The following is a 25,300-nucleotide window of genomic DNA, read 5'->3' as shown; positions in this document are numbered from 1 at the left end:
AGTGAATTGGAACTCTTTGTATCGCGCTGGGAAATTGAGTCTTTGTTGGTAGTATTGTTTAATTTAGAGGATTATGTTTAGAGGAAAAGTCTTTGACTTTTAGTGATAATTGATGGATGTGGTTGCCAGATTTAAATCAAACGGAATGTTCGAAACGTTGAAAATATTCACGTTTCTACTCGTATCTAGCAGAATCTGGTTCGTTTGGTATTGGCAGAGTAAAATAAAGCAACCTGCTTTCGCATTGACAAACAGTGCATTGCAAGCAGTACAAAACAGCCTTTACCTCAATACCGAATGCGCTGAATTTCCCCGAAATCCCTCGCTCGCCGATCGCAGCCCCTCAATATTTCCAATTCCCCTGGCTGCCATAATCCTCTGTGCAGACCTCTCCCCATTCAACGTATTATTAAACACGGCTGCCTGTTACTTATCCAGCAAATTAGAGCCAAATCGTCGGGGGAGTGTGATACGAGTCAAGAGGGCGCACCGATGACAAGGCACAGCGAAGCCTCGCTAAGGGGACGAGGAATTCGTGTAAAATCCGGAAATTGGGTGTGAAATCCCACGAAATTAAGCTGGAGCTCTGCCTATTCCATAAAGAAGACACTCCGTCTACGGAGAAGTTAACATTTCATCCACAAAAATATTGTTAAACTTCTCGATGCCCCTTTGCGCTCGAAAACTGACAGTCGCAACATAACTCGATCCACCAGAACTACATAACGCGCCAGCACGAGCAGTATTAAAATGAAACATCTGCCTCCCATAACCCGTTGGCTACGGCAGAACTATGCGTCAACGCGTATTTCCAAGAAAGTATATTGAAACCATCAAAACACTAAGTTAAACTAACCTAAAGTCAATCTAAAATAACCACACTTATACAGTATACGACTGACAAAAGATGCAATCGTCGAATTAAAATCTCTTACGCCAAATCTAATGCAATTATTATCAACATATTACTATACACCGAAATTAAGTTTCCGAACCACCCTTTAGAAACTACCAGTGACTAAAGGGTTAACCCCTTGGCCTACGATATACTTCTCAACTCTGGTCGATACGATTGTTTTGTCATCAATAATTTATTGGAAAAAGAGAAAAATTCTAAGCATATGTTATGCTTATATTTCCTTTATGTATAACAGCTGATTATAGAGGAATAATATTTACTTTGAATTCGAATGAACTGAGTAATACAGATATTTGTTGAATCACGTTGAAAATCTTCACCATGAGTCTAACTCGTTGTTGACAAGGGGTTAATTCATTCCTCAATGACATTATCCAAGCATATTACTGTTCCTACAAGGTTGTCATATTTCCAGCGAAAAACGTAGTCGAAAGGGTGAACTAATCATCGACACAGTATCAGCCCGGCGCAGAGGAGCTCGCAAAGCGGTTAGGTCCATCCACGTGTGCGACGATTGCATCGGCGGCGGGCGGAGCGTGGCCCGGGTGGTCGCGTTGTACAGAGGCTGACTTAGGGGCCTCGGTACCCGTAGTAATCCTTTGATTACAGCGTGTTTCGAGAGTCGGCTGAATCACGAGGATGCGCGCGTAAGGTGATATCCCTGAATGGCGGGGCCGGAAGCCGAAACCGGGCCGCATAAAGGAGGATATACAGAACGCGACAAGGGGCGAGCGCGCGCGGCGAGCGGGGCAGCGAACCGGCCGAGGAGAAAGAGAGAAGCGAGGGAGGCGGAGCAAGAGAGGACGGTAGCTGTTGCAGGATACACGGGAACAGGCGAGCGCGGCGCATCCGGTGCACCACGGGTAATGAAATACAGTAACATTATATCCGCGATATTCATCCGCGACGCGGATGGCCGCCCGCCGGTGTGCCGTTACACGCCGGGCGAACAGTCGCGCGCGCGGACCGGGCCGCGAGACTGTGTTTAACGAGAATACGTGTCCAAGGGTATCGCATGGCGGGCCTGAATTAATCAGAGTTCGGAGAAGCCACGGGACCGCTCCACGGCTTCCACCGGCCACGTGGAAATTAAGAAACGGATGCCACGAGATTTTCGGCGGCGGCCACCCACGTGGCTGGGGTACTTCCGGGCGATTGATATTTGGCCGCTGAGGGCGGGGAGATGGATCATTGGGGGGTTGATTATAATCGCGAGGTAATTTTTCGGAGATTGATCGTGGATAGGCGGACTTTTATGGAGATTGGAATGTTTGATACTGAGAGCGGAATTGACTTTCGGAAATTTGTAAAGAGGAAGAGTCGGACTGTTGATGTAATTAGTTTAGGTTGCTGTTAGATTGGTTTCTGTAATGATTTCTTAGAGGAACTTCTGTTGTTGGATCATTGAAGGAAGGTGATTTTGACGTGTTTGGTAGTTTTAGGGTTGGATTTGATTATTCTGCACTGATCTTTGCGATTAAGTTAGAAGAGAAATAGTGTAATAAATAGTATAAGTATAATGAAATAGTATATATAGTTATAATAGAAATAGTAGGTGGTTTAATATTGAAAGGTAGTTACTTGGTAGTGTGATATGCAATATGATTTGGTTAATGGTATTAGTATGAACTTTGTGCGAATTCGGAAGAGACGCAGCAGAATCGTTCGAATATTAATATAATTTCGAATTGAAGAAGTAACGAGGAAAGTGCATTCCATGTTTTGCCAGGTTTTATTAATGAAATTGCATTAAAATGCAGCTGTCCGAAGGGATCCGGCGGAGATGTTATAAAATATTCATTCGGAACGGAGCGTGATTTTCCCCGGAAGTTAAAAGAAAAAAGTATTCAACAGGTGTTTTGTGTGAAAAAGGAATGAATTTCGAGGTGCGCTGACCGGCTTGCATTTCCTGCCGGCCGGAATCAGTTAAAAATTTAATATCACGAGAATTTCGGGTCTCCGTTGTGTCGCAATTCCCCGGCGTCGCGTCGAGTGGAAGGGAAACCCTTTTTTTCCCCCCGTTCAATCGGACGCACAGTGAAACGCAGCGGCCGTGCCGCGAACAATATCCACTTGCACGCGAACGGCTGGCCATGCGGAAGCGCCATAAAGCTAATGATCCCTAAGTGATCCGTACCACGACGACATGATGACTGTTGTGTTAGGGAGGATGGGATTACAACCGAGTAGAATGGAACGGGATGGAACATCCTATCATTATCCAATGATCCACGTCTCTTTAGCGACGTGCATGCCACACCTCTTTCGCGTGCGACAGATCGAAAAGTCGCCGCTCTCGTTTATCTTCCCCGTTGACCGTCTCGTGACCGCAAATAATAACTCGACCAATGTCAACAACTTTATTAAACCTCCCCTCTCCCTCGACTCCATATTCCCACCACCGAAACATTGACAAAAACAAAATCCCTGGTACTTATACGCAACCGGGACTCAATATAAAATTTCATTACATCGACGACGAAGTTTGCCTGCAGCCAAATTGAAAAATAAAAATTGTATACCTCGATTTTCCATCGTTCCGCGGCTAGAATTTCCATGTAAAATATTTCTCAGTTTAAAAACTGCAATTAAAATTCGGTATTATTCAAGAGAACTTTTAGAACGTTCCGTTGGCGGACTAAATATCAATGGATCGTTAGCTCGAAATTATTGTGCCATTTGATCACAGGCACATGAGATTAACTATTTATTCTCGGACAAACTGGAATGCGTCTTCTTACGCATTGTTCTTCTGCTTTGCCAGCAGAACAGCATCGCGTGACGACTGACGCAATTAAACCGGGATATCCGGTGGCACAGTTCGCGTATCGTCGTCCCGTCTAACGTTATCAGCGAGCCGCTCGTCCCTAGAGGGATTCAGGAGATCCTTCACGCGTATAACGATCCGAAGACGAATCCTCGCGAGACTCGCTTTCGCCCCGTACCCGGCGCTCACGTATCAGTATGTTTGGCGTCTAAGCCACGGTGTACCGCAGGATCGTGCCTGCTATCCATCAAGCTTCCATATCCGGTGTATGGGATGGCCACCTGTATCTCGCTAAACAAGATTTACCTCGCTATAGATCATCGAGCCAGTGATCGAGTGGCCGATCCTCACCAACCTTCCACGAAAGAAACAATTAGTCCGGGAAGGATAATGGAAGGATGTCAGTTGGCCGGGCTGGATCGAATGAATCACACGAAATTCCCCTTAGTTTTCGTCTCCCTTGTTTTTTTGGGATCCTCGAATGACATGGCTCGGAAATTCGAAAGCTGACAAGCAAACCGTGAATCGTTTTCATTTCATTTGAATCTTTTCCTGTCAAGTTCTCGATATGTTTAGGTCTCTCTCTCACCGACGAATAGAATTCTCTGAATAGAATTCAGTGTACTAGCTGCAGTTTCTCGTGATCATCTCTGAAACTAGTCTTCCGTTGACAACATACAAAGGAAAAAGTTGTTCGAACTCATATCCCCAACATATTCGAAAATCATCCACTTCATCTTTTCCTAATTGGTACGTGGGCAATTATTCTTTTTAGAGTTCGTGAATTGATCGATCGTTATCATTTTAGAATGAATCATTTTCTCGGAACACTACGATGTCTAGTTTCTGAATAAATATAACTTTTTTAATTTGACTCGACTTGAATGAAGCACTAATAATTGTCTTAGGTCTAATCTTGGAAACTAGTCTTCCGTTGACAACATATAAAGGTAAAAGTTGTTCGAACACATATCCCCAACATATTCGAAAATCATCGACTTCACCTTTTCCTAATTGATACGTGGGCAACTATTCTTTTTAGAGTTCCTGAATTGATCGATCGTTATCATTCTATCGAAACACTACGATATCCAGTTTCCAAATAAATATAAGTTTTTCAATTTGACTCCACTTCAATGAAGCACTACTCATAATTGTCTTAGGCCAAAGCAGACCGCCCAGTAGCAAACGTGAAAGACAGGACATTAAGATGATGAAAGAGAGTATCGGGCAAGCCGGCCCGGTAGCCCGATCGATCGATCGATTTTTCACCCATTATATCTTCTTCCCCGCGCCAGCTGAGGAATCAGGGCCGATTGCTGCCCGCTGAAACCGTAAATAATCGGCGCGACGAGGTACGAGGGCCGTTTAAAAATTGAACGTGGCGAACCATCACCGGGGTTGCACCCCATAAATAATCTGCGGGGGGTCAGGATCGTTCCTCTCGTCAGCCGGATGACTCTAGGCGACCAAAGTCGACCGCGCCGTTGAGTTATGAGGGTGTAGTGACTCTGCAACACGTTGCTGGCCGTGGCGATGTTTGGGAGCGGCGCGTTTGAGACGACCGGCTCTCCCATCGTTCACGGTTTCCCTGACATTTATATTTCTGACATGAAGCAAAATATCTGGGAGGGTCTGAAGTGGACACTTAAAGATGATCGTTGAATTCCTCCGCGGCGTATCGTTAGAAATCGATTTGTCTTTGGAAGAGCAATAAGTATCTTGTTTTCTTACGAGCATTTTGTACCTATAACATTGAAGCACTATGGAAAATGGCGTGTAAAATCTGTCGGATAAACGTGGAGAACGATACGTAACAAGGAAAACATTGTAATGACGATGTGGTACTGTAATTAAATTGTTACAGTGCATAAATTCATCGGATCGTTGTTTAATTCGGAGTGCAAACGACATTCCACGGACGCATTGAATCGAAATCGAACCAAGGAAATTCGAGAAACAGCTGGAATCGAGTTTCCATACGATTCAAGTTGGCCGCATCGATTTTTCATAACGACGCTTACACGTGAACGGCATTTAAACGCGATTTACGAAGGATCATTACGCCGCCGGCCAATAATTCGATGAACAAGGGGGCTGAAATAATAGCGACTCGCGCCGGGTTTTTCTGGTCAGGCCATTCGGCGAAATTAACGCGCCCCGCGAGCGCGGCATTACGTTGGAAACGACGCGACGACGAGCGCGATGATGTTTGCCGATGCCCGATAACAATTCAATTTATGTAATTTGCCGATTTGCCCGGCGAAGAGCATCCGCGATTGCGGCCCGGAATTTATCTCGGCCGCGGCGCGGCGGGCTGGCCAACGAAATCTAGCGCAATAATTTATTATGGCCGCGCACATATTGATAATATTTCGTTTCCGCCGGGGGAATGCCCGTGTAAATAATGCCGGTAAATATTCGGCCGATCACGGAACGACATTTCCCGCGGCCTGCAAATATGCATATTTGCAGGCCTCTTCTTTGTTCAAGCCCCATTTTTCAAATATCCTTCATAAAAGTTCTCGTGCGCGAAAGATATTGTTCCGCGATCTATTTACCATTTAATATTATCATTCCCCTATAATATTTTCCGATGGAAAAATTTTAAATCTCCCCAGATAACTTCATATTTTCGTATCGCTCTCCGCGGTACCGGATATTTCTATGTAGGTTAGAAAATTCAATAGAATTTTGTTTTCCCGAAATTTCAGTCGGATCCATCAGATTTTTTATTACAATTGCTTCCGCGCTGCTCTCGATTCCGCGGGAACCGTATCCACCCGAAATTCAAGAGAATTCCGGGCGGAAAGCAGCGCTCAAGCACCGTACCACCGAGAAAGTATATTTCTATTCCCTCGAAATTTGCGTCGGTCTAAGTGCACGGGAGCCGAATAAGTTTCGGGAATCTTCGTTTAAATTATCATGACACGCGACAAGCGTAAGATTCCTGCGAGACAGCTTGTACGTTATAGTACGCAGCCCGGAGTACACGTACGACACGTTGCTCCGGGCTCCGGCGGAGGGGGAGGACGGTTTAATATACCGTGTGTCTTCCCCCGTGCTCAAAATGTAAATTTATTCTGATTCCGACGGGAGCGCGTGGCGGGAAATATTGTTCATCGTTTCGAAGCATTATGTATCGTTAAAGGCGAACGTCTATTTTTCATGGCGGCCCCGGAATCTCCGCGCAGCGTGTGACGGGCCAAAGCAAGATGGATGGAAATGAAGTTCTTCTGGCGAACTTGTATCCACCCCCGGGTGACACTGCTTTCATACTCGTTACGATCCATCAAACGGCTGCCCTGTAAACGTCGATGGAAACAACCGGCCGTGTTTTATTAACTTACGTGGGAAATCATCGTCGAGGAGAATGAATAGGAGCGTGGATCTTCTGTCAGGCATTTCGTCTAGTGCGTGGAAATCTGTAAAGAGACACGTTAGATTATACTTTCAGTTTTGATATATTGAAATTAGGTTTCTTAACTTTTATGTTTTCCCTTTGCGGATGAATGTTTAGATTTTGAGATGCAATGTTCAGGGACTTCGTCTAGTGCGTGGAAATCTGTAAAGAGACACAATATGTTAGATTATACTTTTAGCTTTGATATATTGAAATTCGGTTTCTTAACTTGTTTCTTAACTTGTTCTTAACTTATATTTTTCCTTTGCGGACGAATGTTGAGATTTTGAGATGAAATGTTCAGGGATTTCGTCTAGTGCGTGGAAATCTGTAAGAAGACACAATATGTTAGATTATACTTTTAGCTTTGATAGATTGAAATTCGGTTTCTTAACTTATATGTTTTTCCTTTGCGTACGAATGTTGAGACTTTGAGATGAAATGTTCATACTTGGAGGACTAAGTTGGAAAATGATTTAATTTTCGAACAGCAAGTGATACGCGTAGTTTTTCTATTAATTAAGTAATAGATATAGAATTTAATTTCATTTGTTGAAGGTTTTGTACACTTCAAAGAACCTTCGTTCGCAAAGGGTTGATATTTTGGTGTTACTATTGTACTATTTAGTATTTACATATATTATCGCTGTTCCTATACTGTTTAGTACTTTATCATTACCATGCTATAATATTCTCTACATAATTCTTCTATTAATCGAATATTCTTACTCCCAGACTCAATTTTCTTCAGATTTATTTCATTCAACGTCCACCGGCAGGTTATTATGATAAACCTTAATCACCACCCATGAAGCTACGCCAAATAAGGACGCTCCTTCCACATAAATATTACATCGACCGCCATTAAGATCTCAGGACCAAGCATGGCAGCACGATGCTCGCATAAATCAACATTCTGAGTAAGTATTGCGCTAACAACGGCTTGTCCCCATAAATAACGAAACGGTTAGCTGAATACCGGCGAGGTAAAGAGTCTGGTACACCTCTCTCCGAATGAAATCAGCCGAGTTAATACCGCCTGTTAGGAAATCAAAAAATGATTTATAGATCGCTACACTCCGGTTCTTCGAAAACACCCGGCGACGTTTCTAGGATCTCTCCCGAATGGGAGTCGGGCCACGGAAACAACTCGTGAAACGATCCCTTGTCTTCTTCGAGGATAGCAATGGGTTTAAGTCAACGGCAAACACTGTTTCGCAGACCCATTTACCGTCAACCTAAAATTTTGATTTCAGAGACGAACGAGCATTCGACGAAAGAGCTTTTATTAGACTCATATCGTTAGCGCGAAACAGAATATTTTCCCAATACTCGGGAAAACATCAAATTTGTTATATTGTTTACCGCATCCTCGGTACGCTACGGAATAATAATTTATTCGTCGGCGCTATGAAAATCGAGTTAAAGCCTTTCCGTACGTAATACCGTCAATTATCGGGAATCTCGATTATTCATTTACTATCGGCACAATAAATCTCGAAATTCCTATAAATTTGTTTATACGTTCACGTGCCGCGATCGAGCGCGGAATATAAAATAGAATGTAAATTAAGGCAACCGTATGCGCTCGTTGCTTCAATAATTCAATCGAAGTATTTCATTACTTCCTTTTAGTTTTCCAGCCATCGATTCATTCACCGCTGAAAATCATTGTATTCTCTTTATATCTATGCAACCACGAAAGGTGACTCTCAGTCATTTGATTTGATACACCGAAACTATGAAGTTTAATATTCAGTATTTTAAATTAAAATTATATTTTGCAATGTGAAATATTCAAATAAAATAGCTTTGCTAAATTTATCTGTGAATGATCGTTAAATTAGTTTCAAACGATGTCGCCTATATTCCATCAGAAAATGTCCAAATATTTCCGAGAAACTTCCGAGCGCAAAGGGTTAAAATGTAAAAAGATCCTTGCGTACGAAACCACCGAAGCCTGATCAACCGATGGGGATAACGTCTAAAACGGAGAACGAGCTGCATAAACTAAAGTGCACGCTGGGAGCTTAAAAGCGTGCCGGGGTGTCGTTACTTTTACTCGCGCATTATTCGTAGCCATCGCTAATGGCGTTTACCAACAGCTTTCTGACCTAACTGCGACGTCGGCCTATAAAACGCCGCCTTATATCTTTATTACCCCATCGGAGGAACCCCCTACCACAGCGGTAGCTCACGTTCGGCAGCTCGTGTGGATATTTCGGCAATTTATATAGGAACCGGGGTTGCCCCGCTAGCCGGGATGGAGTTCTCGTTGCGTCTACACGATTGAGTGGTTCGTTCACGGCCACTCTAATACCTTTATTTATAGCTCTTACGATAGAGTGTGGAAGCGACTCGCTCGCATAGCTTCCCTGCCACCCCGTTTTCGCGCGGTTAATTATGTTCGTAGGGCGAAACGATGCGGTAATGGCGCCCCGAAACGCACCCGGAATCTATAACCGGCGATATCCACTTTTCTCCCGTAATTCGGATGTCCCGGCGGATTGATGTCATTGCTGGGATTCTAACGCCGGACCTTTAAACGGTATTCTGGGATAATAAAAGAGGAGTTAGTCTCGTTTCGCGAGCGGAAGTAGGGCGATGGAAATAGAGTGTGTATTTAGGGAGTCATTACGTTGAAATAACCGTGGATACCTGTATTCACTTATAGAATGAATTAAGAGTTACACTTTAAACGATATTAACGAAGTTGAATCGGATTCAGATTATTTTTATCGTATCCTATTTCCTGTGTTCCTTAAAAATTCTATTATTCTTTAATCTTCACCTGTCTCAAAGGATATATCGAGTTCCAATAATTAACTTCGAAATTGAATGATTAAACTAAATCAAACGTTCGCTGCTTCCTTAACGAGTCCGCTAAGCGAGCAAAAAGTTTCTGTAACACAATGCTCCGAAATTCATTGGAATAACGTCTGCGGAAGTCGTACGGAAAACGGGTGATCAATGAAAGCGCCGTTAAAATGACGATAGCCATGGGTGCCTGTCGATTTTCATCGAACCACAGCCGCAGAGTGGAGCGCGTAAAGAGATCTGCCGGTGCGCGATGATTAAACACGCGCTCCGCGGATATCCCGAGCGAGGAGCTCGCGTTTGAAGTTTGATTGAAAAGGAATCACGTTCCGAGCGGGCCGCCCCTCTCTAATTTCCCATGAATGGCCGCAATAGCCGTTTCCGGCGCGCCATAACAAATGGCCTGGGTGTACCTACTGAAAAAAGTTCTCGTTAAAGGAATCGTAACGCGTTCCAGGGCTCGCGGCTCGCGCTAACCGGCTCTGCGAGCGTAATGGAGTTCCACGGGCGATCCGCGCGCAGCGCGAACGCCGGAAGCGGCGTTTCTGCGCCGATAAAAACCGTGATTCCCGGCCGGAAGTGGGATCGTAGCGAACTGCTTTCGTTCGAGGGTGTATCGCGGTCATTCGCGTACGTTAAAGCGATTTAGGTGATCTGGGAAGAGAGAAACGAGAGGCAGAACGAAGACCGCGAACGCAATTTTAATACCAGATGGAATTTTCGTGATTCAAAGAGATTTGAAGATCGCAGTTCTGAAAGTTTATGGGGAATGTATATCGCGTTTAACCCCTTGGCCTACGAAGTCTTTCTCAACTGTGTTCGATACTTTGTCATTAATAATTTATTGGAAAAAGAGAAAAATTCGAAGCATATGTTATGCCTATATTTCCTTTCAAGTATAGTAGTTGATTATAGAGGAATAATATTTACTTTGCATCCGAATGAACTGAGTAATAAATATATTTGTTGAGTCATGTTGAAAATCTTCACCATAAGTCTCGTACGACAAGGGGTTAACCCCTTGGCCTATGATCTCTTTCTGAACTCTGATCGATACGGCTACTTTGTCATTGATAATTTATCGGAAAGAGAAAAATTCGAAGCATATGTTATGCCTATTTCCTTTCAAGTATAATAGTTGGTTACAGAGGAATAATATTTACTTTGAAATTGAATGAACTGAGTAATAAATATATTTGTTGAATCATATTGAAAATCTTCACGAGTCTCACTCGTTGTAGGGCAAGAGGTTAACTTCAACGAAGGCTAGATATCTGATTAAAGGAAATTTCTTTACTACACCACCAAATAAACGCCTCGCCGCATCTGCTTGGATTCCCCTCCCGAAATGACGTTAAGCGAACTCATTCAAACCTGAAGTTATACTACGTTTTCCGTACACGCGAAGCTTCTATCGCGAGTAGGCAAACATTACGAATTTTAATCCTATTATGAAATTCTACCCGACATCGTACAGTTTCCGTACAATTATCCTGTTCTACGAGCGCATCAAACTGCCCTTGTCCGGTTATTAAGACTTAATCCCGTATTGTGTACCGCTTAAGCGCAACTGCAATTTTCCGGTAGCTCGTCCGTGGAGAAGCTAGCGAAGAAATGGGTCACCGAAAAAGGGGATGAAGGATCGGGAGGGGGGCTGGTATATCCGAAGGAATTCCGCGGGCTATTCAACGCGGGCACGGAGCGGTCGAATGTAATGTACAGGCGAGTCGCGCGCCTTTTCACGGGCGTCTATGCCGAGCGGGATCGTCGGAGAACAGGGCAACCCTTCATCGTTATTGCTCCGGGCCGGTCGGCCGATGGGGTGAGCGGACAAGCGTCCGAGCCAGGGGCTGGCCGGTGAGTTTGCCGCGTGTTTCCCGGTCGTCCGTCATTTTTAGTGGTCGGCCCTCGCTCGCCGAGGTATTAAATTATATTTCACGTTGTGATTAACGGTCCCGGGATGTATTATTAAACTGTAGGACCCCGCGCGACGTGGAATCCTTGCCGGACAAGACGGCGCATCCCCTATTTGCGGCCGGAGCGACGCGCGCTCTCTTCACCCTCGGCTTTCCTCCTTTTATACGGCCGGCCCTTCTCGCCCGTGCTTCCTGGTGAACCTTTATTGCCACATACTGCGTTCATAAAAGTACCCGGAAGACTGGAAGAATGGACGATGGATCGCCCGGACACGGACTGCGTCGCGAACGTTCGATGGGACTCGTTGGATATGAGTTCTGCGGCGAGTAGCGGATTCCTTTTATAACTGGGGATATTGGACCGTTTGTAATTCTCTGTTTAGTAATTCTGGTGGTATGTAGACCTCTTTTGCACTGTTAAACAGAATCGTTCGCCGGTGTTTGACGTTTCGTTTGGTATAGTTCGAGCGCGATATTGGAAAGAATCGTATTAATTGCTTGGCAATTTCAGTGTTAACGCGAAGAGCAACAAACGGATCCTGTAATTAACCGAATCGACAGCGAATGCAGACGCTGCATTTGCTGGGTAAATCGAGATGAGTTCTTTCCGTCGGAAACAACCGTACAGGAAACTCGCGCTGCCGAGTCTTTGTAAATAATTTCTCTGCACGGGAACACCGTGGTCTTTATTTTCGGAGTTGCTCGTGAACGTAGCGGCGGTTTTGACTTTAAATGATATCTAAATAATTCGCGGCTCGCACGGTGCACGGATAAACGTTCGTTAGAGGAATGAGGGAACGCCGCGAAATGAGCAACTCGATACACGCCGGTGTTTTAATTTTAACGATCCGTGAATATCGCGGGCTTAATGCGCTCGCGTCGTAACGGAATACGCGTCGGGAACTGAAACGTTTGTTCGTTTCGAAGAGGCGAGGAGATACAAGGGGAAGATTAGGGAGAAAGCGCGGAGGAGAGGAAAATAGAGAAGATAGAGAGAATAGAGCGAAAGAGAAATAAGACGGGAAAAAGAAGGAAAGAGAAGCGAGAATAGCGAGAATAGCGAGTAGAACACAGAATAGAAAGAAAAGTGACAAGATAGAACTAGAATGGGGCGAAGAAACGAAAGTGAGTCACAGGAATGGCATTCCGAGGCTGCCATCGCTGACGATCATAGATACCGTTGGTAATTTCACGTACAAGAGAGGAACAGAGAATCCAGAGGAGAGAAGAACGAAGGAGGACGGAATTGGAGGAGATCAGAGAGGGAGGGAGGGAAGAGAGAAAAAACGAAAGTGAAGCGTAAGAGTGGCGTTCCAAACGAAAAGTTTCCATCGTCGACGACCATAGAAACTTTCAGTAATTTCACCTGGAAGCCACCCACGACTGCCTGCCGCTGACAACTTACATAGAATCGCGTTTGCAGGGAACGTGTGCTGTACACACGATTTCACCGTCACACAATTTACACTTGTCCGAGCTATTGACAAGGGAAATTTTACGTCTCGCGGCATTTCACTGTGGAATTCGAGGCCGTGACTGGACTAGACGTGAACACTCAGTGTAAACTTCGTTAAAACACCGTTCATTTCTCTTCTTTACAGGGTTTCCCTTTTCCTGTATGGCATTTTCAGGTTACCGTTACTACTGACCCTCTCGTTACTCTGTATTATGGATTATTTCAAGTTGGAATAGTCAATTACAATTAACCTTTAACCAGTTAACTGTGTTTGACGAGTATGCACGTCATAAAACTCTTAATGGTAACTTTTTCAACGATGGATTATTTATCTTTTGAGACAAACATATAATTCTTCTTCGTCTCGCTTTAGTTTTTCGTTAGGATATATTTTAAGTTCATTTCGCCTGCATTTAACGAGTATACACTTCATTATTTGATTTTATTGCGCATAATGAGAAATTTTTCAAACTAAATTCCACACTTAACTAGTTAATGTCATTTCTAGAGTGCACTCGCTAGAGAGCTCATAGATTTCTAACAAAGAATGAAACCTTGAAAATTCAACGAAAACTTCGTTTTCCTTTGACATTGGTGGTTTAATCTTCATCATAAATTAACTACTGCGATGGTAAGCTTCCCTCGCTGAGTTTCTAGTCGTGGAACACTGTAGTTCTTTATTGGTGACCGGGGTTCACCGGATTTTTCTCGGTAGCGGACCGATGACAAACCACCGTGCGTGTCTGCGTGAAGTTTTACGGCGAATCTAAGTTAGGGGTTGCCGCGGAGCGATAGCGTAGGGGTAAGTTCGGATCGTGCGGCAGGCAATTATACGCGAAAACGTGTACGCGTATATTAAGCGGGCGTACTGGCTACGCTAATTGCATTGTTTCCCCCAGCCAACGTGTATCCTGCCGTGTAATTTATAACTTAGGAAGAGGTCGTAAAGGGAATCGTTACTAATGACATCGTAAAACCGATACAGGCGTCGTGTGTTTAACGTGCGTCCCGACCGTTTGAAATATGAACGAATGACTTCCGTTTCAGTTAAAACGGCCCGCCTTCCGGTGGACCGAGAAAAGCCGCGCTTCCACGATTAAAATTATATCGAATCGCCGCGGCGCGTTTAATCCCCGCGAAAGAATCATCCGTGCGAACCGTTCGAGCTTTCTCGAACAGCTAGCGCGCCGTATTAATATCTATATTAAAACAGTTCGGAATAGAGACCACTAGAGAAAAAAAGAAAGGAATCAACGTATTCCCGTTATATCGTCTTATTCTTTCAACCTCCGTTCTTAACCGTAGGATCCTCGAAATGTTCGTGTCTCTCGTCTTTCGAATAACAAATTTCTAGAACACAATTTCGCCGTATCTTTCCTACGGATTGAATTGAACTCGGGCAGAAATATTTACGATGGAAATATCGAAAGCTTTAACGAAGAGAAAATGCAACAGGGCTGAAAAAAATCTTTCGATAGCTCAGCGGAAAATTGAATTACACAGAGGTATCGGTTTCAATAAGTTCCGCGGGGGTTGTACGGATTTATTTGTACCGCTATATTTTCGTTTAAAATGCTGGATTGATGGAACGGCCTGGGTTACCAGGTTAAAAGTAGACACAGAAAAGGTTTCCACTGTTGCGGAGTAAGTTTTACCGCAGAGTTCCGCGGAAAACCACGGGAACAGAATTACGAGATGGACAGGCGGAGGCGAGAATCGATTAATGGGTGAACTGCCAATGCGGTTTCACGGCAAGTAACGGATATACACCGTGGGTCAAAATAGTTTTTAACCGCTTCGATGGTCGTCAGCTGAAATTAGAGTTCCTTCGTTCCGCTCCGCTCATTAACGCGGCGCAATGCATTTTCATTATTGGCCTACGTTATTTCGGAACATAGATGAATCGGGTAAATCCGGTGATTAAGCTTTCCTTTGCGCCGGTTTCAAATTATTCACTGAACTCCCCTGTCGGTACGAAATTGATAATTTCCAATGAAAAGTATAATTCATAGCTAATGTACTGAACTCTAATATTAACGATATTATCGCAATCAATGCTGCGTTCGCTATCCTGTGGGCAACATTGAATTGACGTATAGCTTCGTATTCAGGGAGAGATATTAAATGAAATAAAATTCGTTAGGACTCGCGAAGCTTTTATACAGGGCTCATTAAGTATGCAATATATTTCATTGTGAAATCAGAGGAAAAGCAGGGAAAGTGAACTGTGGCGGTGTCCAGCAGACACTGCGGCAACTTTTCACTGTGAGAAATCTTTCTAGCGATTGAAACGAAATTTTGCGGCGAAGAAAATGATTCGGAAAATGTAATGTAATGGCAGGACGAGAGGAATTTGTCTGAAAAATCTTTAGAATCTTTCGGCTGAAGAAATGAAGCTCTAAATGCAGCAAAAATGTTGCGTTGAAGATTAATTCGCTAAGAAATGTTACATTTTAGATTTACATTTTCTATTTCTGTTAGAATTAGAATCTCATAACGTGATTAATGCGAATTACTTTAATAATTTAACGTTAGTGTTGGAAAACAAAATGCTGGCGCCATCGAACGACGAGAACGCGAAGCAATATATGGATTCAACCGACGAGACAGACGTCGGTAATTTAATTCAAACCGATCGATGTAGGGGACGACCATTTAAATATAATAAATACATATAAAAAGGAATCTGCATTGTAAAATATATATTCCTTTACTAAATTTTCCATCAATTTTAATCAAACAGACAAGTTATATTTCGAAAAAAACCAATTGTTCATTATCCACTTTTTCCACCGTTTTCGATTTTCTCTTTCTCCATCTACTTCTTATCATTCTCCTCTTTTCCCATTGTTTTTCATTTATTCGCTCTTTCACACTTTATCATCTATTTCTTCTTCCACTTACTGAGTTAGATGATAAATAGTGGGAGATGCTGATTATTTATTAAGATATAATAATGCTTAAGCTTCCAACAATGGAATTGATTTAAAGCTAGATAATCAATACTGTAGGCACAGATAAACTAAATTTGGATTCAGTTACGATAAAATAAAAGTTGACAGATTCGAATGTGGCGGGTAACCTGTAACACGTGCAGACGACAATTGTCACGTGTGTTTATAACCTCAAACAGTGATATATAAACGCAATTTAAAAATGCTCGAAGATTACTTGTTAAAATGCCATCGGGAGCAGTTGGAAGAAATATTGGATGCAATGGATGTTAATATTTTTTACTCGATCTATATAAAGTAAGTATTTCCGCGTAATTCCAAAGTGCACAGATTTCAAGGTCACCGGTCTTACAGCTTCGTGTCGTTATTCGAAGATGACGTCGAAGTGGCACAGAAAATACTACAACGTCCTAGATATTATTTGCCACTTTGCGACGAAGGCGCTGTAAAAGCGCAGGAAGAGATAGCAAAACCAGAGCAACTTGTAAAACGAAAAGTAATTACATCGAATACAAGTAGATCTATCTCGCATTGCAATAGCATTCTGATATTCAGTTATTCTAATTACTTTCTGTTGTTGCTTCCTTACATTTCAACTACACTGATTAGGTTCACGTCAGAGTTACCGCTGTACCTTTCACAGTGGACCAATGTCCAATCGGTCAACTAGTCTCGATAAGCGGTATCGCGGTAAGGGTGTCACAGCCGACAGTGCTAAAGGTTGTTCAAAGATACAACTGCAAGAAATGCAAGCATATTACCAAGTTAAAAGTTAGTAGAATACATTGTACACCTTGTGTAACTTTCCACCGATCAGTAGCTGACAGATCGCCCGATTTCAGTACGAATGGGAAACACAAAAATTCACGGACATTACAGACTGCGAAGAATGTCAAGCACCGAACATAAAACCCCTCACAGGTTTCGACGTAGAGGACTCGTCGGATTGCCAGGAATTAAGAGTAAAAGTATATTATCTCACCGTATCTTAAACCTTATCGTAACCTTTGTAATCCTCACTAAGAACGCATTCTTGATTAGGACAAAAATAAAGTAGATAGCACTAGGTCTTTCACCGAAGAACTGCAGATCATCTTGCTGGACGACTTAGTAGATAAATGTATACCTGGAGATAACGTTGAAATCAGGTGAACAATTGTTACTTGTCGCTGCAAGAATATTCGATCAATTGCATCTGGTATTTAATCGATTATGTACAATCGTAGCGGAGTAATCGTGAGGGTGTGGGGACCATTAGAAGTCGGCGAACGTTTAGAAGCAACCACCATTATGTTAGCGAACAGCGTCTCGGTGAGACGTAAAGTGTCCGAGACGTTTTCCAGTCAGTCGATGAAAGATCTATTCAAAAAATACTGGGAACAAAACAGCGACAATCCTCTGATCGGCAGAGACAATATCGTAGCTTCGATTTGCCCGCAATTATACGGGATGTACTTGGCGAAACTAGCGTTAGCAGTCGTCTTAGCTGGCGGCGTCTCGAAGTCCAACGAAGGTAGTAGTCATTTATCAACGCTATCTTGTTTATTACATTATGAGTACAAAAGCACAAAACGTATACGTAAAAAATAAGGAACTCGAGTACGAGGCGAACCGCATCTTCTCTTGATCGGTGATCCTGGAACGGGGAAGTCCCAGTTGCTCAAAACAGCGTCCCGCCTGGCTGCCCGGTCGGTTCTGACAACTGGCATCGGATCAACCGCTGCTGGACTTACGGCAACTGCTGTCAGAGTTAGTCATCGTTCCATGAGAACCTTCACTCGTAATTACTCATTCCAAATACAACCCATTTTCTCTCTTCTATTCCGAATTACAAAACCTTAAGGTCGACGATCTCGTGTTAGACCGGTCGCACGCTTACGAGTAAGATTAATCAAGACACAGCACAAAAGCATGAATGAAATACCGAAATAAAATAAAAACAAGACGAGTACATTTCTAAGATCTTAATATTAAATAAAATCGAACAGTAACACTGGTACAGATTAAAATTGAATAAACATAAAAAGCAAAGACACTCAATTGTCTCACGAAACGTCGATAGAATATCAAACAAACGCGATCGAACAGGAGCAATGATGAAATATACTTGTAAACAGGACTCAAACGGATGGCACTTGGAAGCCGGAGCGTTGGTGTTAGCCGACGGTGGCGTCTGTTGCGTGGACGAGTTCACGACAATGAATTCCCAGGACAGGACCTCGGTGCACGAGGCTATGGAGCAGCAAACCATATCCATTGCGAAAGCTGGGTTAGTCAGTACTCTGAATTCGAGGTGCTCGGTAATCGCGGCGATCAATCCAAGCGGCGGTCGGTTCGACGACGACGAAGAATGGGAAACGAAATTGGGGGATCCCCTGATGTCGAGGTTCGACTTGATACTGCTGTTAAAGGACAACAGGAACGAGGAATGGGACAGGCTGACGTCGGATCACATTCTGAAAGCTGCCTGCGAGAACAACGAAGTCCCGGCGCCAATGTAACCGAGAGCTAACGGTTCCTTAAAAAAAAAAGAAAGTCATTCCGATTAAATAAATTCCTCGGTTCTAGCTTTCGTTCCGTTTTAACAGGGAATTGAACAAATACATCGAGTCGTTGGACACCGACGGAGTGTGGAAAGAGGACGCGTTGCGGGAATATTTCGCTCACGTTCATTCTTTGCAACCGGAGATGACTAAGGAAGCCGAGCTGGTGCTTAGAACCGCTTATCTTTATCACAGATCCCGCCCGGGAAGAAGGGAAGAGCGAACGACAGTGCGATTACTTGATAGTCTTATCAGGTAGAAAGAATGTAACGTAATTTATTACCCGTTGAATGACTCTCTACTTTTGAATTCGTTGATTGAATACGTCGAGGTAATTCGTTCTTTGTGCTTGGTATTACGGTGCTTGAATGGCACTTGTTACTTGGTTGATACCTCGCAGGTCTAGCGAGGACAATTTTTCATTAAATTCAACGAATGTTACTAAGTACTTCTGGTTACTCGAAGTCAGGATTAAATGTCTATAAACGTAGATTCGAAAGAAACATAGAATTATTGTTTATTAGAATAAATAATTACGTATAGTATAATTCTAATGCGAAGAATTATGAAAGAAATGGCAAAGAAAGAGGTTAACAGGTTAAAATAATTATAATTGTTCTTTAGACTGGCGGAGGGCCACGCTAGGCTGATGTACAGATCGAAGGTTGAACTGATGGACGCCATATTTGTGGTTAAGTTAATCGGTACAGGACATTCGTCTAAGGCTGATACTGGAGGCTCATTTCCGGAGGATCCGATGGCAACATATCAATCTGAAGGTATACATTATTCATTCCTACAGAGTTTAAACAAAATAATCGCACCGAAGGAAAGATCAAGGCTATTTCTAATTGCAGGTAGAATAATACTGAGAACTATTGGCCTGGAACAACTGGAGAATCTACTGTGAACGGTTGTGCTTCTAAGTTCCTGCGAAATACTCGATCCGAACGGAAGAGATGGTCTCTGTGTGTAAACTAAATCTTTTATTTGTCACTTAAGTCTCTCTTTTTTTTTATATACTCGCTTACATAAGTACAAATACACCAGCATATTTATAAAATTTAAACAACCATTTCCTTCCTGTTTGTACAAAACGAATTTACTTTGTTGCTCATCGCCATTCAATAAATATATGGTCAATCATTAGAATGAATTTAAACATCGTGTAAAAATAGATCTCGCGATAGCAGGATCTGTTTGATACCAGTCTCGACTAACAACGAGGTCCTGGAACCGTCCGCGTTCCCAGTTTTCCCTTTCTCTCGTTCCTCCCAGGCAATTATACTTGATACACAGCGATCCAAGTCGACTCGAGACGATCAGACATACACCCGGTTAAAGTAACGGCAACGATCTAACCCAATGTTCCCGTAGTCTATAAATAACGTATCGTTCGTTAATAAATAATGAAAACATGCGAGATCGTTCCCTCGCGGGAACCTTAAACCTTTACAAGAGCGATCGAACATTATATCAGGGATCTGAATAACAAGTAGCTTAATAAAGAAAGGCCATATATTACACATTTGTGAGGAATGTCACAGGACGAATGTCGTCGGAGGGAGTAGATTAAAAGGACATCGACATTTTCATGTATAATAATAATTCATCATTAAATTAACGATTAAATCGGTCAACAATATTGGACAATTATAAACTCTATACTCGTGGACACGACTGTTCCAATTATTTGCGTTCTCTTTCTTTCTTTCTTTCTCTCTTTCCTTCTCTCTCTCTTTTTGATTTTCAGCAAAAACCGAGGTGCGTTTCCCGTTCGAGAAAGCCGCGCGCGCGATCATCGGAGCACATCGTGAACAGGTGCCACTAAAATACAAAAGCTAGCAATCATGTAATAGTTATGTATATAAGAAGCAATAATATAAGAATTAGTGATATGATGGTTAATAGCTGACACGCCCGTGTGAACGGGCTAGTTAATGTTTCCGCGACTGGGTCCGTCGCGTGACGACGCGAACGAAAAAGAACAAACGGGGACGATGCGTACGCGTCGTAGAACCGGCGCATATACATACACACGCACACTCGCGCACGGCCAAAACCAACCACAAAACAAACACGCGGACGCCGGTACATCGATCTGGATTTGGAATACTGTTAAGAAACGAGAAAACAAAGACAAGGGTACAGCTGTTAATCGTTCAAGCGGTCGTAATCGCGAATATCATTTCAATAAATAACGCGAAACGATCTCCCGTTTCGTTCCTCAATTTTTTCTTCTTTTCTAATCTTTTCGTTTTGTTGTAACTCGACGAAGATAGCATGCACGGTACAATTCTAGAAAACACAAACACGGTCGATCTAGGGTAGGTGCTATAGCTTCTCGATGAAAGAATAGACTTCCCAGCGGGAGGCAGCAGTTAAGTTATTACGTGTGCGACGCACGTTTTTTTTTTCTTTTCTTTTTTGTTTGCGCATCAGTAACTAGGTTCTCTATTCGGTTTACTGAACGGCAAAAGATGCCAGGATACCTGAAGAGTGGATCCTGAAGAGCGTCGCGATCGCTTTAGTAACGGGGTTGGGTAGCGGCGTTCGACATCTGAGCGCGGACGGTGCTCGCCGCGCTTTGCACGTGCTCGTTGCGCAAGAAGGTTGTTGCGAACTCCTGTTGTGCTTTCAACACGCTGGCTTCCGACGAACGGTAAATACGATGGATCTGTACAAGATATTTTGTGTTATTATAGGACGTTTTCGTGAAAAGCGACGCAATCGAAGGTTTTCGTCTCTGCGTAGGCTAGGTGTCCAGTTAAATACTCTTAGGAGGACTACTGTTTAGAGTACTATCAAATTGTGCACTCATCGTGTACTATAGCTACTTTGAGAAGCACTGAGATATTTGGTTAGAATTTTAATTATCAGAATTCGAAAATAGTTCGTATTCTCATAGTAGCTCTGCTAAAGTAGTTGATGTTCTGGGATGGCGACTCCAGTGAAATTTCGGGTAATTTTATTTTTGAAAGGATACCTAAGTGCCTTTCAGAATTGAGGACATCATTAAACTAGCAAAGAGATGAAGGTTTTTCGTAGGACTTAAAATTTATTGTTGTACTGGTCTGTGATGATAGCTTCTATAGTTCTTAGTATATTGACGTGATTTTACTGTAGCCACTCTGAGATTTCAGTACGTATTGTATATCATTTTATCAGTTTGATGTGATAAACATGATTATCGTATTTACTTTTTACCGGAATGAAATGTTCGTGAACATAACCTAAGTGAAACTTCGAATCTGATTTAAAAGTAAATTGAACCCAATTCTGAACCTAACCCAAATTTAATCAAGTTGGAGGAAGGAAGAATGATTAAAGAAAGGATTTTTTATGATTATGAAGTGAAAATGGCGGGGGAGAGACTACGGAGTCTGCCTAGATCGGGGATTCCCACGCTGAGTCACTAGCCCGACTTAATGGCGACTCTACTGTCTAAAGGAAAATTCTATATACAATCGAAAACGAAGAAAAATAGTACGAAAAGCCAAAGAAATGTTTGTAGAACATTTGATTGAAGATTAATGTCGCTATAATTGTAAAAAATTCATCACAGATCCATTTGAACATCTTATAAAGTGTATTAACTTGGGGTTTCCAGTTTAACGATACTTTGGATGTTTGAAACCCGATTTTCTTTTGGAATGCAAATAATAGATAAATATTTGTTGGAATGTACCATACCTTAGTCAACAATAAAAGATCGCCGGCAGCAGCCGCGGCGAAACAAAGAGCTACGAAGAGTAGCAAAAGCCCAACGAAAATTCCCGAGGCCGATGAATCGAACATTCTAATAGCTGTTATTATACCGCTAGAATGACAGAAATTGATAATTAGAATACAATTAAGAACTGTAGTCGTATAAAATGGATCTCGTAAAAGATCGAAGCGTTACCAAGTTCCAGCGCCAGGAATACCAATAGCCTGGATGGCTGTGACGATTAATTGAAAGAAGAACACGAAGAAGAATACCATAAAGTTGAACGAGCTGTCATGCCTGGAAAATAAAAATGATTTACATAATACTTCGAACGTTATAACGTCGATGTAAAATCGAATACGTACTGGAAAGCTCTGTAAGCTGGTCTGAACCAGCACAGAAACGAGAACGGGGTAAACAGAATAAGGTATAATATTCCGAGACCGAACGTCGAGAATTCCCCGTGACTTAATAACAGCACGAATCCACCAATGACATTCAAGACCATTACACAGCCATGGACTATAATTAAAAGCAAAAAATATAACGATCGTATTTACGAGAAATTATTAGTATTACGATTCATTCCGATGCATTCAACTTACACATCCACAATCTGTACAATTGCTTCACTGTGGTCTGAAAATCTGTATGAATTTCCACCTCAATATCCTGGTAGAAGCACGGTTGGAAGCAGCACTTTTCAGGCAACGGTGGCCAGTTCCGCTTTGCTTAAATATTAGGATATTCTGATTGATACGCAATACAGAAGCAACGATTTGCTATATATGTGATTTCTAGTAATTTCACTCACGATAGTAGGCAGAACTTCTCATATCTTCCTCTGTCCTCGCTTTCCATTCTGGTTCTGGCCTTTGCTAAAAGCAGGATTTCGCAGAGATACAATTATAAAGAAGTTATTTATAATAAAGTACCACCGAACACAAGATTCGATAAAAATTTACATCTAATGGAGGAGAGATATTGCTTCCAAGGGCTGCAGTGACGGTCTGCTGTGGAGTACGCGTGTATGGAGGTGGTGGTGTCTCCGGATTAGAAGTCTGAAGTATAGCTGGTTGCTGTGTTGAACCAAGCCCTCCATAAAGTGGAGGATTTGATGCACCTCTGACCTGTGCAGTCCCCTGCGAACCTTGCTCCGCAAAGGGGTTGTAGTCCTCCAAGCCTCTGCTGGCTGGAGTAGAAGCAACAGCCCTCCTAATTGAAGGATCCTAATAAAACAAAAGCAATAAATGTACTAAGGATCTCTTCAAAAACAATTCCCATAGATAAAAATATTTTCAATGCTGAAAAGATGACTTAGCACAAGCAAGGAATACATATTCATATATAGGAATATACATACATGTATATATATATGTATATATAAAACTTAAAGTCACACAAAAGACTTTCTTAATATAGACAAATACAAATTGGTAATTAAATGACCAAATGCGATATATATATATATTAATATACAGTTTACTCCAAAAATTTTCCATCATTTTTTCTTGGTACAGATAAGGCACGCATATATAGAGAAGTAATTGAAATTACTGGGCGCAATTAATAGATATATGTCGAGGCGCGTTAAAAGCGCGGATTAGTCATCCCCGGGAAAATTCGTAATTCAATTATATATATTTAATTTCCATTTGACAGTTCAGTATGCAATATTGAACGTAACAGTGGTTGCATCCGATTAAATACTCACCGAAAACGGATCATTAACGTTCGGCTCCCCGAAGGGATTCTCGTCGAAGCCAGACATCCTATTCACCGTCCGCCGAGCCGCGCTCCAATGTACCGTTGAAAATTAATAAGACTTTAACACACTCAAAATAATCTTATCTAAACCCGTCTATACTTGATGATCCATTGCGCTGCGGTTTCATACGGTATCGCCGGCACAATAGCCGTATCGCTTATCATTTACGGAGAAACTGCTGCCACGTCTATCATTACTCATATAAAGGTCGATTCACAGAACCGAATCGCCGCTTAAATATCGTCCTCAAGCCGACAGACGAGTCGGCGAAATTGTCCAGAAGAAAAAACACGATTCTCCCGGTCGAAATTCGGATTCGAGATCGTTTAAATTTGAAAACTTTCACCTCGACGCGATCAAATTTAAGTTGACCCGATCAAGCAATAGGAAACGTGCGCAGTTTCATTTCGGAGCGCTACCTGTGATGCGGCTCGCACAAACGCGAAACCAGTTTCAGACGCAAGTTTATACCTGACCCAGACCTAACCCGGGACTCAACGCAGGAATACTCCACACCGCATAGTCTAACATTGACCTGGCTAAGGGAGAATGAACATGGAGTTCCATTTCGGAGCGCAATCCGAAATACTGCCGGCACAGGCGCAGAATTGTTTCGGAAACAGAAATTTCATTGAAGATTGTCGTTTCTTTGTACTCCTTACTTTTCCCTCGATGTATTTATTATTATTCTGTAGAGAAATCACGCTACGCTTGATGTTTGTTCATTTTGAAGCTTGTCCAACCGGGATTCTTCTAGATCAACTGAAACGCGCATGAAAAATACGAAATTATAGGGTTTACGGCTAATATTTATAAAGGAAAATGTATACACTTGGAAGAGAAGCAAATAAATGCAATTATATCCAGATAATGTGTTCATTTTAATGTTCGAATAACTCATGATGCAGATTTAAATTATCGGAACTGTTTAATTTAGGGATAAGAAACAGCATGGAGTCCAGAAGAAAGATTAATAATATTGATCTTATGAATCAATTATTCTAGCAGTCTGCATAGGATTGTTAGATATCTATGACAACAGAGCCCG

At 42.4% G+C, this 25,300-nt stretch overlaps 3 protein-coding genes across 10 annotated transcripts in view; 1 reads left to right on the top strand and 2 right to left on the bottom strand.

Moving 5' to 3' along the window:
* Nucleotides 1-7,407, bottom strand: part of LOC116423883 (zwei Ig domain protein zig-8) — a 181,490-nt gene extending 174,083 nt beyond the window's left edge. Inside the window, exons 1-3 of the mRNA XM_076367777.1 lie at nt 7,331-7,407; nt 7,174-7,251; nt 7,037-7,111 (exon numbers count right to left, since the gene is read on the bottom strand). The gene's annotated coding sequence lies outside the window, so the exon portion shown is untranslated. The remainder of the gene's footprint in view (nt 1-7,036; nt 7,112-7,173; nt 7,252-7,330) is intronic.
* An 8,951-nt stretch (nt 7,408-16,358) lies between these two features.
* Nucleotides 16,359-19,782, top strand: LOC116423885 (DNA helicase MCM9). Of its 3 annotated transcripts, XR_012998105.1 has the most exons (11): nt 16,359-16,529; nt 16,587-16,728; nt 16,842-17,003; nt 17,075-17,200; nt 17,274-17,380; nt 17,459-17,745; nt 17,824-17,981; nt 18,350-18,729; nt 18,821-19,106; nt 19,400-19,554; nt 19,633-19,782. XR_012998105.1 is itself a non-coding variant. In XM_076365201.1 (10 exons), the coding sequence occupies exons 1-10, from the start codon at nt 16,435-16,437 to the stop codon at nt 19,683-19,685; spliced, it is 1,953 nt and encodes a 650-aa protein (XP_076221316.1). In that variant the 5' UTR covers nt 16,359-16,434. The 3 variants fall into 3 exon arrangements, 1 of the variants encoding a protein (XP_076221316.1); XR_012998104.1 differs by having other exon boundaries at nt 18,821-19,554; XM_076365201.1 differs by having other exon boundaries at nt 18,821-19,030; nt 19,400-19,685.
* On the bottom strand, nt 17,756-24,435 carry Scamp (secretory carrier membrane protein). Of its 6 annotated transcripts, none has more exons than XM_031969589.2 (9): nt 24,199-24,435; nt 23,450-23,713; nt 23,299-23,362; nt 23,090-23,215; nt 22,850-23,006; nt 22,680-22,781; nt 22,469-22,595; nt 21,268-21,452; nt 17,756-17,973 (listed from the first exon to the last, which is right to left on the bottom strand). In XM_031969589.2, the coding sequence occupies exons 1-8, from the start codon at nt 24,253-24,255 to the stop codon at nt 21,303-21,305; spliced, it is 1,047 nt and encodes a 348-aa protein (XP_031825449.1). In that variant the 5' UTR covers nt 24,256-24,435; the 3' UTR covers nt 17,756-17,973; nt 21,268-21,302. The 6 variants fall into 6 exon arrangements, with proteins under 6 accessions (XP_031825449.1, XP_076221360.1, XP_076221349.1 ...); XM_076365245.1 differs by having other exon boundaries at nt 17,756-17,970; XM_076365234.1 differs by lacking the exon at nt 17,756-17,973 and adding an exon at nt 18,587-18,750.
* Between the last annotated feature and the right edge of the window lie 865 nt (nt 24,436-25,300).

The sequence above is a fragment of the Nomia melanderi genome, chromosome 1 (assembly GCF_051020985.1).
Source record: "Nomia melanderi isolate GNS246 chromosome 1, iyNomMela1, whole genome shotgun sequence".
NCBI lineage: Eukaryota > Metazoa > Arthropoda > Insecta > Hymenoptera > Halictidae > Nomia > Nomia melanderi.
The sequence above is the reverse complement of the archived record's forward strand: the minus strand, read 5'-3'. Positions and strand labels throughout refer to the sequence as shown.